The sequence below is a fragment of the Colletotrichum godetiae genome, assembly GCF_030913485.1.
Source record: "Colletotrichum godetiae strain CBS 193.32 chromosome Unknown BDP55scaffold_21, whole genome shotgun sequence".
In the NCBI taxonomy this organism is placed as follows: Eukaryota; Fungi; Ascomycota; class Sordariomycetes; order Glomerellales; family Glomerellaceae; genus Colletotrichum; species Colletotrichum godetiae.
This window is the reverse complement of record NW_026851269.1, coordinates 102,988-117,617: the sequence shown is the minus strand read 5'-3', so window position 1 is coordinate 117,617 and position 14,630 is coordinate 102,988. Positions and strand designations below refer to the sequence as shown.

Below are 14,630 nucleotides of genomic sequence, written 5' to 3'. Positions count from 1 at the left end.
GTCTGCCTTGTGCTACTGTCTTGGTATTTCTCACCACACTACTTGCTGACTCTTGAACATCAAGTTGCTTGATTTGTTGTGATTGGAGAGCGCATGTCTTGGGTGACGTCCGTGGTGGCCCTGTGGAGGGAGCTCCCAAGGGCCAAGGCCAGTGCAAATACGTCAGCGACGTCGTCGAGGTAAAGAGGACGTGGTATCAGCCAAATCAAATGACTTATCTAGTTCATTCTCAGTACGGGGTAATATTTGGAATTCGTTCCCCAGGATCAGTGGCTTACCCTCAGCCTCGATCGTGCCTCACACAGCGCAGCGCAGTAAACCTACCAAAAGGTGGTATGACTATCGCCTCCCAATCCGGTAGTATTTCCTGTATGGCCAATACACCGCCTAAACTATCGAATCAAGACGGATATACATGCGTGATGAACTCAACTCAAAGAATTTTGGACCCGCGACTATGATCATAAAGTCTGTCGCGGCTTTGTAACCGCCGTAACGGCCCGGCATCCTCAGGCAACCTCAGATAGATAGGTTGTATACAGAGGCGCGAGGCCTCAACCCAAGGCACTCAAAAAACTACACTTTTTGATTCAAGGCCAAGACATAGATGCATTTGAGTTAATAACCATCAATTTGCCAAACTTTGATAGAAACTTTGCTGAGTTGCGCGAATGATCTCAACGGGTTGAACTTGGGAGGTGGCCCACTGGCACATCATCACTTTGGCCGTCTCGCTTCTTATAAAGAACCCGGGGGCCCGCATTTCGCTCCTTATTAAGAGCCGAAAGCCCACGGCCCAGCAAGGCTCTGTGCCCGCATCGCACGGGCATCACCTGGAATCGCACACAGCATGCTCGGTCTTGTTGATTCGAATACTGATAATTTTGCCTAGATCATGTAGATTTTCACTTATAATAGCTTGGTGGCATGGCTTGTCTGCGATAAATATTGTATTCTCCATAGCCTCAATAACTCCATTAGATCATTCACCATGCGATAGGGCTGTGCGACTTAACATTATAGTACGCGCCTTTCGGGAACAGGAACTCCAAACGATTTCCTGCGCTCTCATCAACCTGGACCAGCTGATCGTCTGAGCCCTGTTTCTTCGCAAACCATCTATTGACAGATGTGAAAGGTTTTCCTGCGACAGATTGCATGCACTCGTAAGAGAAGTCGACCTCATCCTCCTAGACTCTCAGCGTCATCAACCGAGGTGGAAAACATCGATTCCCTACTTTGGAGACCTCATCGTGTGTAGAGCCGATCCACAGCAATATTTCACTGACGGAAGTAAGGCGACGAGGACGCCTTGAACCCTGCGCCAAGTATGTTGTAAGTTAAGTTGAAGGGTCAAATCTCGAGCATGTGTGGGAGAGCGAAAGCGAACTGACTTTTCCGAAATCTTAACTCCGAGTAGCCTTTAGAGTTAGAATTACTACATGATAGGTACACTACAGTACCCGTACGATTCATTTGATTGCGTACGCTACCGCTATACGATGGTGCATGTGGCTTAGTGCCCGGTGCTCAGCCCGGGCCTGTGTCACTGGTAGATCCTTGCTCACAATGCCATAAAGGGATGGACGCCCTACGCTCTTTTACCATTGCATAAAAAAATCCGTTCTAGGGACGAGCCTAAAGAATGGTGACATCCTCTGTCCCACCTTTCCTTTCGCGATGCTCTGGAGGCCGCCGTTACCATCGATAAGCTACTCACATCTATTTGTCTGACAGTCTTGGGTAGTAGCTGGTGCTGTGGTGTTATTCGAGCCCGGCATGGAGTCTGCAAATGCTGAAGCACAGCCAATCCCACGCAAGCCAGCATGCGTTCTTTGCAAATCACGGAAAGTCAAGTGCGATCGTGAAAGCCCGGCATGCGGAGGCTGCGTCAAGGTTAGTTGTCTCCGAAAGCACTACCGCCTCGAAGACCTTGCTTGAAGATCTAACGGCAAGTCATTGGTGATTTAGCTAGGCGCAGAGTGTGTGCCGCGTGAGAACTCGAAGACCCGGAACCGGAAGAAGCCCAATGTTGAACTTCAGCGAAGATTGGCGCGGTGCGAGGAACTACTTCAACAGTTTGTGGCTGCAGAAAAGCGCGAGGGGAGTAGCGACAGTACTCGTACAGAGCCGAGCTCGAAAAGCGATACAAGTACGAAGAGCGAGACTCAAGATCGGAGCCGAGACCGAGACATGCAAGCTCTTGAAAACTCTCTCGGGAAGCTCGTTATCGACAATGGGTCTGTCAGGTTTACAGATAACACCATTTGGGCTACGGTATTTGACGAGGTAAAAGGCCCTTTGATGGACCCCTTGGTGGTAGCCTCCTTCGCCAGCCATATTTCTGACAATTCGTCTGCCTTCGTGTAGTTACAAGCCATGAGAACAACCGTGGATAATGCCGACAGTCCTTCGAGCCTGCCAAGCCTACCCGAAACAACGATTCAACAACCATCCATTGCAAACGGCGCAGGCATCATGAACGCAAGAGAGCCTAGATCTGGCAATTCTCGGCCTCTTCATCCACCTCCGAGTCATGCTATGCTGCTATGGCGGATGTTCCTAGATCGAGTCAACCCGATAACGAAACTCATACACGTGCCCTCCGCGCAACGCCATCTGGTCCAGGCCATGACGACTCCGCCATCCTTACCGCGAGACATGGAAGTTTTGTTCTTCTCGATCTATGCATGTGCTGTTGGCTCGATGAGGCAAGAGGAGTGCACCAGGTTACTGGGACAGTCCAGGATAGAGCTGTTGAATCGCTTTTCAAGGACCTTGCGGACGGGGCTTTATCGTGCACGCTTCTTGGAGAAGCCCACTCTTGTATTATTGCAAGCACTTGTTCTTCAACTGGTAGGGAAAATCGCTTTGATCCCCAAGATTGCATCGATCTCCTAGGGAGCCGCGCGTATACCCGTTACCTTGCAAGATCGAGCGTCCAGCTAAATCATGTCTATCAGATAGCGATTCCAGATCCAGAGAGCGCCCACGCGAATTGGGTTATGAGCGGCGTCTGTATTCGAAGTGCCCAACGGCTCGGACTACATCGAGATGGTTCGCAACTGGGGCTTTCTCCTTTCGAAACAGAGCTACGAAGACGCGTCTGGTGGCACATCGTCCTACTTGACTTTCGGTTTGCCATGGCTTCCGGTTTCAACCCGACCCCACTATCACGCGCATGCAGCTGCAAAATGCCGACTAATATCAACGACGCCGATTTCGATGTCGATACCGCGACTCCCCTCGAGAACAGCGACGGCCCGACCGAAATGATTGCCTGCTTGGTGATTTGCAGCCTGTCTCGATGTCTCACACAGCGATCAACCTTGAGCCACGCCATGTTCGTCGTCGAAAAGAGTGCCGTAGGAGACGAGCTCAGTCAAGCTCACAGCATCGAGCTGGAGAAGTTCCTTGTGAGTTTTGAAAAGTGTTTGGAGGATATCGTGGAGCGTTATTGCGACCCGAGCGCGGGAAATCTGCACGTCACGGGCTTACAGCTGAAAAATGCCATGGTCAACAAGATTCGAATCATGGCGTGCAAGCCCAAGGAGGCTGTAGAGCCGCCGCCCGAGGAGAAAGGAGACATCCTGTTTCGTGTTTCACTCGAGGCGGCTGAACACGTTGTGAGTCAGCTTCAAGTGATGGAAGGTTGGAACTTTGTGTGGTTTGTTCTTCAATACCTCGAGTACGACTTATTCCTTCACCTGATCAGTCGGCTTTGTCTCCAGTCGACGGGGGATTTGGTCGATCGAGCATGGAAGGTGCTGCCCGTCATTTATCACTACCAGGAAGACTACTTCGAAATGTCGGTCCACCCATATGCCGTCGCTGGAGCGGTCCTCGTCAGGGCGTGGAGACATAGGCAGGAGAGCTTGTCCTCCCAGTTAGGCTACCTTCCCCCGACCCCGGATTACGTTCAAAGGATTGAACAGTGTTTGGAAGCCAACAGTTCAGTCGGCAGCTCCCCTCCCGAGCTATTACCCCCATCAGGAGAGACTGCGCCAGATACCACTGGGTTTGAGGACTCGGAATGGGGATGGAACTTACCCGGGTTCAACATGGACAGCTACGATCTCGAATACGCAGTAGGAGAAGATCCTTTGGCATGGCCTCCGCCTCAGTAAAGACTCCGGATGCTAGTCATGAGAATCTCCAGAGAAGAGAAAGGGCTAGAGACTGCGAGGCAGTGTCCATCTCTTCGCGGCCAGGAGAATAGCACAAAGAATCATACTCGGAAGTTGTGGCTAGAGACTCAATAACCTGCAGATAGAAGAGAATCACCGAATAATCAATCGCCTATCATCGATTTCTCATGTATTACCTAACACGATCATCCTATTATGGCTATCTTTCGTTACAGCTTATCGGGCCTCATTGCTCTTCCACGAGGCTGTTCTTGAATCGACCAAACCTATTGAGGCTCGGATCAACTTTAGAAGCGAATTGCTATTCCTCAATTCGGGGACGAACAATTGTTCGGCGGTGTCTCACTGTCAACGACGGGAACCATATCCAGAACATGGAGTCATTGATTACGGAATCATGTGTACGATGATATTGCAACTTGTCGCACCATCCTAGCGAAGCGGAGGGGCCTCCTCCGCGCACGTGATATCCAATCTCCTAATCCCTGTTTCGTCCCGTCTCACACTGGCCCACCTTCACTCTATTTGTCTTTGCTCTCCACACTTTGATCGACTCGTGGTGGTGTTTGGATGAACGAGAAGAATTCGACGACCCCTGACTACCTCGCCAAGCAAGACTTTGAGCTCCAATGTGGCGAGGACTCAGCTGCCGTGCTGGCCATCCAGAGAGTTCTCTGAGGCACCTGCTGAAATGCTGCTTCGGTTACATTGGCAGAGGGCATTCAGGACTTCGAGTCCAGGTAGCCAAGAAGAAGAGACGATGCCCCGCCCCTGGAGCAATCCGAGGACCCGGGGTCCCGGGAGGGTCCCAAGCTTTTTCGCTCCCTTCCGTTAATTGAGGGGCCCTGGGGGCTTAATGGGTCTGGTAAGGTGTAGATTAAATGTCAAGCCCCCTTCGAGGAGCGAGTTTCCCGTCATGACAGGTACGCAAGCGATCCTGTTATATAGGTGTTGCTGGGACCCGTCGATCATTCAGGGTGATTTACCGCATCCCCGCCTGTCTTTCCATTCGTTCCAACCAAGTCGTTCGTTTTTGAAATCGCATTCTTTTCTTGACAGGTGCAGGGCACGATGAAGTCGCAAATCTTGACGACCAGCCTCTTGGCTGCTGGAGCGAGCGCTCTTGAGAAGCGTGCCTGTACCGCGACGGCGGAGTGGCCTGGCTTCGCGAATGTCAAGCACGCCTTTGTCTTGTAGGCATGCCACTTCCTACAGTCTATCTTACAGACAAGCTAACATATACCAGCGGCGACTCATATTCCCAAACAGGCACGATACTTGGCGGCCTCGAATCATCATCATGTAGCTAACATATCACAGGCTTCAACACCTCCCTCGAAGCCCCCAACCCCTCCTACCCGGGCTGGACCTCATGCAACGGCCCAAACTGGGTTGACTACCTGACCGTGAAGCACAACGCATCCCTCCTGTACACCTACAACCTCGCCTACGGCGGCGCTACTGTCGACGCCGACCTCGTCAAGCCCTACGCCGACACAGTGCTCACCCTCAAGGACCAGGTCCAGACGCTCTTCAGCAACGCCTACGCTGCAAAGACGGCCCCTACCTGGACCGGCGCGGACTCTGTGTTTGCCTTTTGGATCGGCGTGAACGATATCGGCAACTCGTACTGGAACGGCGCCGACGCTACGTCTGCGCTGAATACGAAGATTGTCGACGTCTACCAAGGCCTGGCAAACGAGCTGTATGAGGCGGGCGCGAGGAACTTTGTGTGGTTGACGACGCCGCCTGTGGACCGGACGCCGATGCTCCTTGCTGAGAATGCGGACGCGCAGAAGCTTTGCAAGGATGACGTTGCTGATTTCAACGGCAGGATCAACGCCATGGCAAAGAATGTTACGACGTGGGGGGGTGCGAACTCGTGGGTTGTTGACGCCAACGGGGTGTTCAACGGTGTGCTTGACAACGTTGCCAAGTTCGATTCTACCAAAGGGTACAAGAACACCACTGGCTACTGCGACGCGTACAAGGAGTAAGTCAACCTTGAGATCGAAGATCCTGGTGGACAGAAGGTGACAAGCTAACCTTTGAACAGCGGTACGACTGCTCAGGATACCCTTATCGACAGCTGCACCTACCCGGTCAACGAGTATTTCTGGCTCAACACGCTGCATCCTACTTACCCCATCCACGATGCAGTTGCCGAGACCGTTGCTTCGGCCCTGGAGGCCGGGCCCAACGTGTGCTAGTTGGTGGAGCTGCTGAATACTCGTGCCAGTTGCGTCTTCTTGTATTTACTCCCGGGGCTATGAACATATCAAAATGGATTGTTACCATTCGTCCTCGCGTTTGCTCTTCACAATGTGATTGACGGCTTGGGGTGCATGTTGCCGAACCACTTGCCTGCATGTGTATCATATGTTGAACTCCTGGAAGGACTGCATGATAAATCAGATGAAGGGAAGTAAGAGATCATCTCTACACCGCTGTGGTACCCGTGCGGATACCGCAAAGCATCTAGCGGTTGAACACACTTACGTTACCCATTCGAAGTCACGATCTACTTCTCAGCATCAGTCGTTCCACGTCACGTCGCCCGAGACCTTCCCACTCTCGCTGCAGCCGTCCATTTTCGCCCACAGGTTGAATGGAATGTAGTTGCTCAAAGGAAAAGTAAGCCTATCATCTCTATCGTTATTAGACAACGGGGCTTTGCCAGGGGCTTAGCACACTGCCAAGGCGCTATGGCTTCACGGGTTGCAGCATTTAGTGCCCGATCATGATGCCGTTGTGCTCAGCAAAGAGCCAGGCAATTGCAATCAATGCTGAGACAAAGTATCACCCTTGCGAAGACGGATGATGGATTCCCTTGGGATAAGAGTTTAGGCATATCGCTTTTCTCTGTTCATGTCGTGAGAGTCAGCTAGGGTCTTGTTTAGCGATAAATCATCGGTTCCACATTAACTGCGAAGTGTTGCAGAAAGTCAACCACTCAGTGTCGTCTTTGAGAATATTTACGTGATGACATTTGCTACTGGGACTTGGGCTGCGACCTCGAATTTTCCCAGGGGAAGAGGAATTAAGCTTGAATTAAGCTAGAAAAGAGGCTTGGTTTTAAGTCAATAGCTTCCTCGGGCTGGCGAATGACCAGGAACGAGCCATGGGGGATGAACATGAGGGCGTGAGCCTTGCAAGTAACGGTCACCAGCCCAAGTCAGTGCCTGTCCATTTTCTACGGCTCCGCCACAGACGCCGACTTGTGACGGTGAGAGGCTGTGGTCAACAGTGACTTCCTAGGTAAAGATACCGCCCTCGATGTACGTCAAATCACAGTGATTCGGCCGTTCGGCTTTCTTGGCAATGAATACAAGGCCTCTCTGGTAGTGGCAGAGCTATGTGTTGCGCCCAGAAGGGGTGGCAGAGTGGGAATCGGGCGGGGTGGGCAGAACCGCAAGACGCCCGGGGCTAGTGCGGCACAGCATGCGCCAGGCTTCCTTCGCCCGGCCGGGGTGAGAGAATTGTATGCGAGAACCCTGAGCGGATGGTAGAGCAGGCCTCGGTCGCAAAATCACTCAGGCGTGTTTGTGATACTTAAGTCAAGAGAGAAAGTTAAACTTACCTGTAATACTTATCTTATCATTCATCGGTCTTGCCCAGCAACAATAACACCATATCTGATCGAAATACTCACGATACACCCGGACCAAGGACTTACATAGGAGGACCGGATCATACTTCTTCAGACATGAATTACATGGACATCCAAATTATCGTGGCGATCGTGTACACTGTTGTGCTTGGACTAGCTGTTATCGCGGGTCTAGTATTATTCGTTTCTCTTCTCCGAAAAACATCCAGAGGCTATCATGACCCCATTCGCCGATGGGTGGCTATCACCAAAGCTGCCATGGGGCTTTGGCTATTGTAAGCACCCCAACTCCGTCTATCTGATGGCAACTAACGTTAGTGTTCAACTGTATCCAGCGCCGAACTCATTCATGTCATTGTCAGCATCATCTCCTTCGCAAACGGGAGCTCCTATGACTACTACTCCTCACTGGCCAAGTTTATCTCGTACACCACGAACATCCTCTATTGGATGCTCGACGTCAGCCAGGCCTTGACTTTTTTGGCACTCTTCTATCTTGCCCGGGCTATCACCCTCCTCCGCACCGACGAGACCTCAAAACGTTATCGAATCGGCAAGAAATTCTCTGTCGGCGCAGTCATTTTAATCTCACTGCTCAGCTTCACGGGAATGTGCCTGTGGATCTCCACTAGAGACGCTTATTATTATTCTTGGGCCTATGGAAATGGCGAATACCAGAACGTGATGATGAGAAGACTGGTGGCTCAGATTTTCGACCTCGTGATTGGCATCTTTAACCTCTTGTGCGCCATTGGCGCCGTCACATACGTTGCCCTGGTCCGCAAGAAGGCCCTCAAGGGTCCTCTGCACAAGGTCAGTTTTTGCTTTGTTTTCACCCCCCCTCCCCTCAGTATCAGAAGATGCGGCTGCGAATGGAGTTTGAATGCTAATATTTCTGGATTAGGCTTCGAACCTTGCGCTCGCAATCAGCATTGTGTGGCTTCTCCGTGGAATTTGGTCGCTCTTTACGTCGCTTTACTCGAGATACGGATACGTCTTCTACGACAGCGACACCAACATCTGGCTCAACGTTATCTCGATAGTCATCAGCATCTTGGGCGTATTCGCAGTTTATTTCATGCTCTACTTGCTGGCCACTAAGGACAAGTACGGCCTAAACACGCGCGGAAATCTGGCGCAGCCCACGAAGTTGGGAGATGAAGAGGCTTTGGGAGCCCACATTACCACTGCCAACCGAAGATCTTCAGTTGTGTGATGACATCTTGGACAGCCAGCAAAGTGCGAACTGTCCATCCGGAAATCTGTTCTCGCTGGTAGACCCTAATGTGGCGCGGCGGATACCCCAGGTTGTGATTGCGAGATAGGGAAGGGTGAAGGACAGCAGGATACCAGACATGTGTGATGATACTCAATGCTTCTAACTTACGGAAACCCGACATCTAATACAATATACCTCCATCTACCTTGACTTGTGTAAATGCAGCCCGTGGACTCTGGGTTCACCATGTGTTTCATTTTTCTTCCTCAACAACATACTCGTCGGGTGCAACAAAGTCCTCTGACCCCCAGGTCTTGGCAATGAACCTAGATATAAGTCAGCAAAGTGCTGGGTCGGTCTGTGGACGCGTCTTACTTAGTGTGGCTTCCTCTTGCAGCCAATTCGCCCTTATTGTTGAAGAATGTGACTGTCGTGTATGCAAGCGTTTTTCCCACTAAGAGAGGTCAGCTTGAGCCCAGCTGCATTGCAAGGGGGCTACTACGTACTCTTGTCACATGTAGCTGTACCCGTCATGATGTCGCCAGGTTTGCCTCCGGGGTTGAGATAGGTGACTATTGCAGTTAGCTAACTGATACAATACTGACCATGAAGTATGTCGTGAGCCCTGATAGATGAAGATGAACGCTTACCGTTAATGTCAGTCGAGACACCAGTCATGAACCGTCCCTTGGAAGCGACGGCGAGAGAGCCACCGAGGTCAACAAGACTAGCAAGGGTTCCGCCATGAATCGTGGAGAGACGATTCTATGGGAAATTATCCATCAGCGATTGGTCATATTTGCTGCTGGATGAGACATACTGTGTGCTCCTTCTGAATTGCCAACTCAAAGTCGACCTTGCCTACCGATGCGCCAGTCACCCGGAACTACTAGAAAGTGAGTAAATCATCGCGCATAGTTGTGGAGATTCAATCGTACGTTGTTGCCAAGAAGTCTTATGTTATGTCAGTACTCATTAGTTGATGCGATTTAGAACCGGTGCAAGCCAGCTTACCTCGGCTCAAGTCCAGAGTCCTTTGTGAAGGAGTTGAAGACCTGATGGGTGATTAGACTCAATTGGCGGCCTATCTATAACCCAGAAACTCACTGAGCGCACGAAGCGCAATGGCGGCAGCTTTGGAGGCATCCTGATGACTTTAGAGGTGAGCAAAGGGACAAAAATTGGTGAGAATGAGCTGCAAGGTGAACTCGGCGAGCTTCGGGAAGGGAGTCGCGACGGGGAACATGACGTGCGGCCAAGTGCAGTGCGTACCTATCTCTGGCTGATAACAAATCTTATCGGTATCTCGATAAGATAAGAAACACAAGCTCCAGGGCAGTCAGGCACCACCCACGAGAGCCCCTGCCTAAGGCGGAAACCTCCGCAGACCCCTGCCCAGTTGATGATTGAACGATCGCTGCGCCGTGCAGTTCGCCTGGTCGCAAACCATCGTAAACTTGACAAACCACCACTCTCGACTCCCACACGACCCCGAACTCGAGTCTGAAACCTCGCGCCGCCCATACGAACATGAGATAATCGACGAATCCCAACTTTTGCTCTCCTCTCCTTAAAAACCAGCGCGCAAATCGCCCATCATGTCGGTCAGCTCGGGTCAATCGCTCCAGCTGGCCGACTACCTGGAGAAGCTGCCCGGCACGACCTTTAGGAAGCTGTACCTGCAGCCCTCTACGGCCTTTGCCATCTTCCGCAGGATGATACCGCCGCTGGGTGAGAAGCCCTGAACTCCCCTTGAATCGATAACTGAGGGCATTGAGTTGTTGCGTTGGAAAGAGAGCAAGGTCGCTGACCTAGAAGCCCAGCCAAAACCATCGTCATGGCTATTCTATACATGCCGCAGCCTATGCTACTAGAGGATCTCGATGTTTGGGTCAAGCCAGACTCAAGAAGGTGCGCGCCGGACTCCCATTAGTGACATACTCTAGCCGTCTGACACACCATCTTGCTCTCAGGCAAAAAGACCAAGCAATCTCGACCCTTCGCAGCCTACACATTCTCCAAATCACTGCCCCCTCGAAAGAACGTCCACAAGAGATGCAGCTCACGACAAACTTCAAAAACTCGCTGCGCCTCGCCCTCGAAGGCGGCGGATCTCACAACTCCTTCGGCGTGCCCTCGTCCCTCCCCGTCCCGCCCGAAATCACCGTCCCGTTCCTCGACCGTTACGCCCGTCGCAAGTGGGAGGACATCCTCCACTACATTGTCAACACCGTGAACCCCGGCGGCGCCGACGTCAGCGGACCTAAGGCGTCTGTTAAGGATCTGCTCGCCGCGGGCGCGCTCGTACGTCGCGCCAATGGTGCCGTCGGCATCACACAGGCCGGCTTCACCTTCCTCCTCCAGGAGGCAAACGCTCAGGTTTGGACCCTGCTGCTGCTCTGGCTCGAGGCCACCGAGCACGCCTCTGCGGTCACGGGAATGGAGAGTACCGACGCACTCAGCTTCCTATTCCTCCTCGCGAGTCTCGAGCTCGGCAGGGCCTACGACACCCAGGCTCTCACTGAACCACGGCGCAATATGCTCCCCAGTCTTCTCGACTTCGGCCTCATCTACATCCCGCAGCACAAGACCCAACAATACTTCCCGACCCGCTTGGCAACGACGCTCACGAGCAGCTCCAGCGCCCTCCGTAGTGCAGGCGCAGGCTTCTCTGCTGCCCTTGCGGCAGCCACCGGCCCAAGGCCTTCCAACGGCCTGACCCCCGGCGGAAGCGAGGAGAACAAGGGCGGCAGCATCATCGTCGAGACGAACTACCGCATATACGCTTACGGCCAGACCCCACTACAAATCGCCGTCCTCTCACTCTTCTGCAAGCTCAAGCTACGTTTCTCCGACATGGTATCGGGGCGTCTCACGCGTAACTCGATCCGCAACGCCGTCGAGCGCGGCATAACAGCCGACCAGATCATCTCGTATCTCGCCGCCCACGCCCACGAGCAGATGCACCGCATGGCCGCGGTACGGAATCGGCCCGTCCTGCCGCCCACCGTCGTCGACCAAATCCGGCTGTGGCAGCTCGAGACGGAACGCATGACGACCACGAGCGGTTTCTTGTTCCGCGACTTTGACAGTCCTAGGGAGTACGAGGACATCGCGGGCTACGCGGCAGAGATTGGCGTACTGACATGGCGCAACGATAAGCTTGGCATGTTCTTTGCTAGCAAGCACGAGCAAATCAGGGATTACCTCAAGTTGAGAAAGAAGGCTGAAGATTAGACAAAGGCGCTATGGTGCTATTCCGAGAGACATAGACAGACCTAAGCACAGGTCTAGAGGCACCCGGGATATTGCAGGGCGACTACATGCATTAGCAGGCGTTTTTTGGTATGGAGGACGGTTCAGGCTGGTGTAGAAAGTAAATGGGTATTGTTTTTTGCAGCTAACTTTTCGTCCCTGATAACCTTCATGTCTGGTGAACGCCATCTAACACAATGCAAGGACATAGGGTCCTTTCTTCATACACTCCTCCTGTCCGACAAATGCTCTTCTTGACCGAGTCGAACCATGCGATTATGACTCCGTCTCCCCGAGTCCAAACAAGCCCAACATGAAAACGCCGATAGTCATGATTCACAATAACCCTTCGCTAACAATGTACTTCAGATCATCACATAATGCTTGCTCGCATGACATTCCCCTGTTTACCCTTGCCAGCATCTCTCTCCACCTGGGAGCTGCCGATACTTCGCCTTCCGCCTCCGCTTCCACTAAAGAGCCGCGCAACGAATCCCCTGTCCGAGTTTGTACCTTCTGGCAGGAGGATACTGCGTCCCATCCTCCGAGCATATGCCTCTTGCCATGCGTGTAAGCTTTTCTGGGCCTCGGGCGTACCGCAGAGTGCTTGAAGGTGCAGGAAGATGCGAAGACTCCGATTATCTTCGTCTGAAAGTCGCTTAGCCTCTTGGATAGCCGCAGTACCGTAGCGGTCGAGGGCCGTTGTGGTGCTTAGGGGAAGATTGCCACGGCCTTGGTAGGTGGCACGTTGTTGAGCGAGAATACTGGCCTTGGAGGCGTGGGCTGTGACAAAGATTGATAGAGTCTGCTCTTGAAGGGATTCGCCTTGGAAACGATCCTGTAAAGACATGAAACGACCCGACCAATAAGCCGATGGCTGCGCTGTCGTGATAATGAGTGGATTAAGTTCAGGAGTAACGGGTGTGGGGGTTCTTGTAGGAATGGTCGTTGTCAGAGTCGAAGAGCTGCTGGTCTTGCGAGAAGCCACTGTCTGAAGTGAGGCCTTCCGGTCGCTTCCGGTGAAGCTCGCTAAAGATGTTCTTGAGAGAGAGGCTGTGAGGTTTGACAGAACGGTAAGAGTGCGAGACTTGGGGAGCCGCTTCTTCTCTACTCCGCTTAGTTCTGGCAATCTCGACTGCTTTTGAGAACCTTTGAGAATAGGGCTGCTTCCGCCGGAGCTTTCGACCGCATCGCTCGCACCTCTTTCGTTTTCGGACGACACGGGTAGATAAGACTGCCCTGGCAGGTGTGCGCCACCCGTGATGGCGGTGACGGGGAAGCTGGCGACAGTCGGGTTGCTGGACAACGGTCCTCCTGTGGTGAAGCTGGCTGAGAGTCGTCGAACTCCATGAGATCTTGCCAGGTACATTTGGTCTGCTGTTTCCGATGGTGGTACGAGCTGGTTCTCTTGGGAACGAATTCTCCCACACTGCGCAAGAGCGGCCTCATCTGGAGATGGAATGCGCGTGTTGTTAGCGTTGGCGTGGGAAATCTCCCCCAAGACTCGACGATCTTGGACAGTAGCATGTCTTTGAGAAGTGAGATATGGTTGGTAGCTTCCACGACCGGAAATGATGCCTTGCCGCTGAAGAGGTGGGCAGGTACCTCCTTGGGATTTTCGATGGTTGGGATTGACACGTTCGAGGGCTCCATCACCTTTGCCTGTTTGGGAAGTCTTGAGATTATCGCCTTGTCGATTAGAGCCAAGAGCTGAATGGCCGATTCCCGAATCAGCGTCTGTCTCCGGCCGTGAGATAGCTGGGAATTGCTTTTCGGTGTCGTTGATGCTCGAAACGACGGTGATTGCTGCGGCACGCTCAAGATCCGGTCCGCTGCTACGCTGGACAGGCCCAACAGGTCCCGAGATAGTCGGACGCGACGTGGTGTGCTTTGGTGTCCGAGAATTGCGGTTCCGAAGCGGGAGGAACGAAGATGTAGATAGACGGTCTCGCATTTTTCCAGTAGAATGATGAATGCGGCAAGGTAGATGATGCACTCGAGGAAAATGAGGTAGGGAATCGCCCAAATGAGGACTGTGATAGTTACCTGGCTGGCAACAAGTGTGTGCTTTGAAGCGGCAACAATGATGTTGATAGACTGAGTGAATGAGAGGAAGTTGAGAGTAGCCGCAAGAAAACAAGACTTGGCCCAAAGAGCAAAAAGGCTGAGGTTGGCGTTGGCCAGGTCGATGCAAAAATGGGAAGTCGTGATGATGCAGCGGGCGGTGTGGGCGAGTAGGACCAGGCCAAGCGATCCGGACCCGGCGGGGGACATTGTCTGGAGAAGAAAGTGAATTAAAAGAATCAGATCAGACGAGAAGGGAATTTCAGTGTTGGAATACGCAGTCAGAGCGGTGAATTGCAGCCGCGGCGAGGTGAGCCAAAGGTGGTGAGCCAAA

At 52.6% G+C, this 14,630-nt stretch overlaps 6 protein-coding genes across 6 annotated transcripts; 4 read left to right on the top strand and 2 right to left on the bottom strand.

Annotated features, from left to right (window-relative positions):
• The first annotated feature begins 1,447 nt into the window (after window positions 1-1,447).
• On the top strand, window positions 1,448-4,533 carry BDP55DRAFT_664066 (fungal-specific transcription factor domain-containing protein). Its single transcript, XM_060574926.1, has 4 exons — window positions 1,448-1,896; window positions 1,972-2,289; window positions 2,371-2,856; window positions 2,964-4,533. Exons 1-4 carry the CDS (start codon window positions 1,780-1,782, stop codon window positions 4,125-4,127), a joined length of 2,085 nt encoding a protein of 694 aa, XP_060429393.1. The 5' UTR covers window positions 1,448-1,779; the 3' UTR covers window positions 4,128-4,533.
• A 570-nt stretch (window positions 4,534-5,103) lies between these two features.
• BDP55DRAFT_153262 (uncharacterized protein) lies at window positions 5,104-6,443 on the top strand. The gene is made up of 4 exons (XM_060565620.1): window positions 5,104-5,341; window positions 5,395-5,417; window positions 5,469-6,141; window positions 6,205-6,443. The coding sequence occupies exons 1-4, from the start codon at window positions 5,220-5,222 to the stop codon at window positions 6,356-6,358; spliced, it is 972 nt and encodes a 323-aa protein (XP_060429392.1). The 5' UTR covers window positions 5,104-5,219; the 3' UTR covers window positions 6,359-6,443.
• Window positions 6,444-7,652: 1,209 nt separating this feature from the next.
• BDP55DRAFT_664060 (uncharacterized protein) lies at window positions 7,653-9,186 on the top strand. Its single transcript, XM_060574925.1, has 3 exons — window positions 7,653-8,033; window positions 8,094-8,571; window positions 8,663-9,186. Exons 1-3 carry the CDS (start codon window positions 7,855-7,857, stop codon window positions 8,972-8,974), a joined length of 969 nt encoding a protein of 322 aa, XP_060429391.1. The 5' UTR covers window positions 7,653-7,854; the 3' UTR covers window positions 8,975-9,186.
• On the bottom strand, window positions 9,187-10,203 carry BDP55DRAFT_582509 (thioesterase superfamily protein). Its single transcript, XM_060570838.1, has 8 exons — window positions 10,085-10,203; window positions 9,992-10,032; window positions 9,916-9,931; window positions 9,798-9,863; window positions 9,628-9,742; window positions 9,484-9,549; window positions 9,353-9,431; window positions 9,187-9,303 (listed from the first exon to the last, which is right to left on the bottom strand). Exons 1-8 carry the CDS (start codon window positions 10,121-10,123, stop codon window positions 9,231-9,233), a joined length of 495 nt encoding a protein of 164 aa, XP_060429390.1. The 5' UTR covers window positions 10,124-10,203; the 3' UTR covers window positions 9,187-9,230.
• Window positions 10,204-10,342: 139 nt separating this feature from the next.
• On the top strand, window positions 10,343-12,445 carry BDP55DRAFT_664054 (transcription factor tfb2). Its single transcript, XM_060574924.1, has 3 exons — window positions 10,343-10,708; window positions 10,801-10,888; window positions 10,951-12,445. Exons 1-3 carry the CDS (start codon window positions 10,576-10,578, stop codon window positions 12,212-12,214), a joined length of 1,485 nt encoding a protein of 494 aa, XP_060429389.1. The 5' UTR covers window positions 10,343-10,575; the 3' UTR covers window positions 12,215-12,445.
• Window positions 12,446-12,605: 160 nt separating this feature from the next.
• Window positions 12,606-14,515, bottom strand: BDP55DRAFT_552302 (uncharacterized protein; the record flags this gene model as incomplete). The annotated part of the gene is made up of 2 exons (XM_060569194.1): window positions 12,606-13,331; window positions 13,382-14,515. Coding segments are annotated over 2 exons (1,860 nt in total), but the record flags the coding sequence as incomplete, so codon positions are not given.
• Window positions 14,516-14,630: the final 115 nt, after the last annotated feature.

What these genes read in the sequence shown, in the direction of transcription:
- BDP55DRAFT_153262 (XM_060565620.1), top strand. Translation starts at nt 5,220, where the DNA reads ATGAAGTCGCAAATCTTGACGACCAGCCTCTTGGCTGCTGGAGCGAGC. An exon ending in CGACTCATATTCCCAAACAG is followed by an intron (nt 5,418 to 5,468) that starts GCACGATACTTG and finishes AACATATCACAG; the next exon opens with GCTTCAACACCTCCCTCGAA. An exon ending in TACTGCGACGCGTACAAGGA is followed by an intron (nt 6,142 to 6,204) that starts GTAAGTCAACCT and finishes ACCTTTGAACAG; the next exon opens with CGGTACGACTGCTCAGGATA.
- BDP55DRAFT_582509 (XM_060570838.1), bottom strand. Translation starts at nt 10,123, where the DNA reads ATGCCTCCAAAGCTGCCGCCATTGCGCTTCGTGCGCTCA. An exon ending in CAATTCAGAAGGAGCACACA is followed by an intron (nt 9,743 to 9,797) that starts GTATGTCTCATC and finishes AATTTCCCATAG; the next exon opens with AATCGTCTCTCCACGATTCA. An exon ending in TGTCTCGACTGACATTAACG is followed by an intron (nt 9,550 to 9,627) that starts GTAAGCGTTCAT and finishes TAACTGCAATAG; the next exon opens with TCACCTATCTCAACCCCGGA.
- BDP55DRAFT_664060 (XM_060574925.1), top strand. Translation starts at nt 7,855, where the DNA reads ATGAATTACATGGACATCCAAATTATCGTGGCGATCGTGTACACTGTT. An exon ending in GCCATGGGGCTTTGGCTATT is followed by an intron (nt 8,034 to 8,093) that starts GTAAGCACCCCA and finishes AACTGTATCCAG; the next exon opens with CGCCGAACTCATTCATGTCA. An exon ending in TCAAGGGTCCTCTGCACAAG is followed by an intron (nt 8,572 to 8,662) that starts GTCAGTTTTTGC and finishes TTTCTGGATTAG; the next exon opens with GCTTCGAACCTTGCGCTCGC.
- BDP55DRAFT_664054 (XM_060574924.1), top strand. Translation starts at nt 10,576, where the DNA reads ATGTCGGTCAGCTCGGGTCAATCGCTCCAGCTGGCCGACTACCTGGAG. An exon ending in CAGGATGATACCGCCGCTGG is followed by an intron (nt 10,709 to 10,800) that starts GTGAGAAGCCCT and finishes CTAGAAGCCCAG; the next exon opens with CCAAAACCATCGTCATGGCT. An exon ending in GTCAAGCCAGACTCAAGAAG is followed by an intron (nt 10,889 to 10,950) that starts GTGCGCGCCGGA and finishes TCTTGCTCTCAG; the next exon opens with GCAAAAAGACCAAGCAATCT.
- BDP55DRAFT_664066 (XM_060574926.1), top strand. Translation starts at nt 1,780, where the DNA reads ATGGAGTCTGCAAATGCTGAAGCACAGCCAATCCCACGCAAGCCAGCA. An exon ending in GGGCTACGGTATTTGACGAG is followed by an intron (nt 2,290 to 2,370) that starts GTAAAAGGCCCT and finishes GCCTTCGTGTAG; the next exon opens with TTACAAGCCATGAGAACAAC. An exon ending in AAGCACTTGTTCTTCAACTG is followed by an intron (nt 2,857 to 2,963) that starts GTAGGGAAAATC and finishes CATGTCTATCAG; the next exon opens with ATAGCGATTCCAGATCCAGA.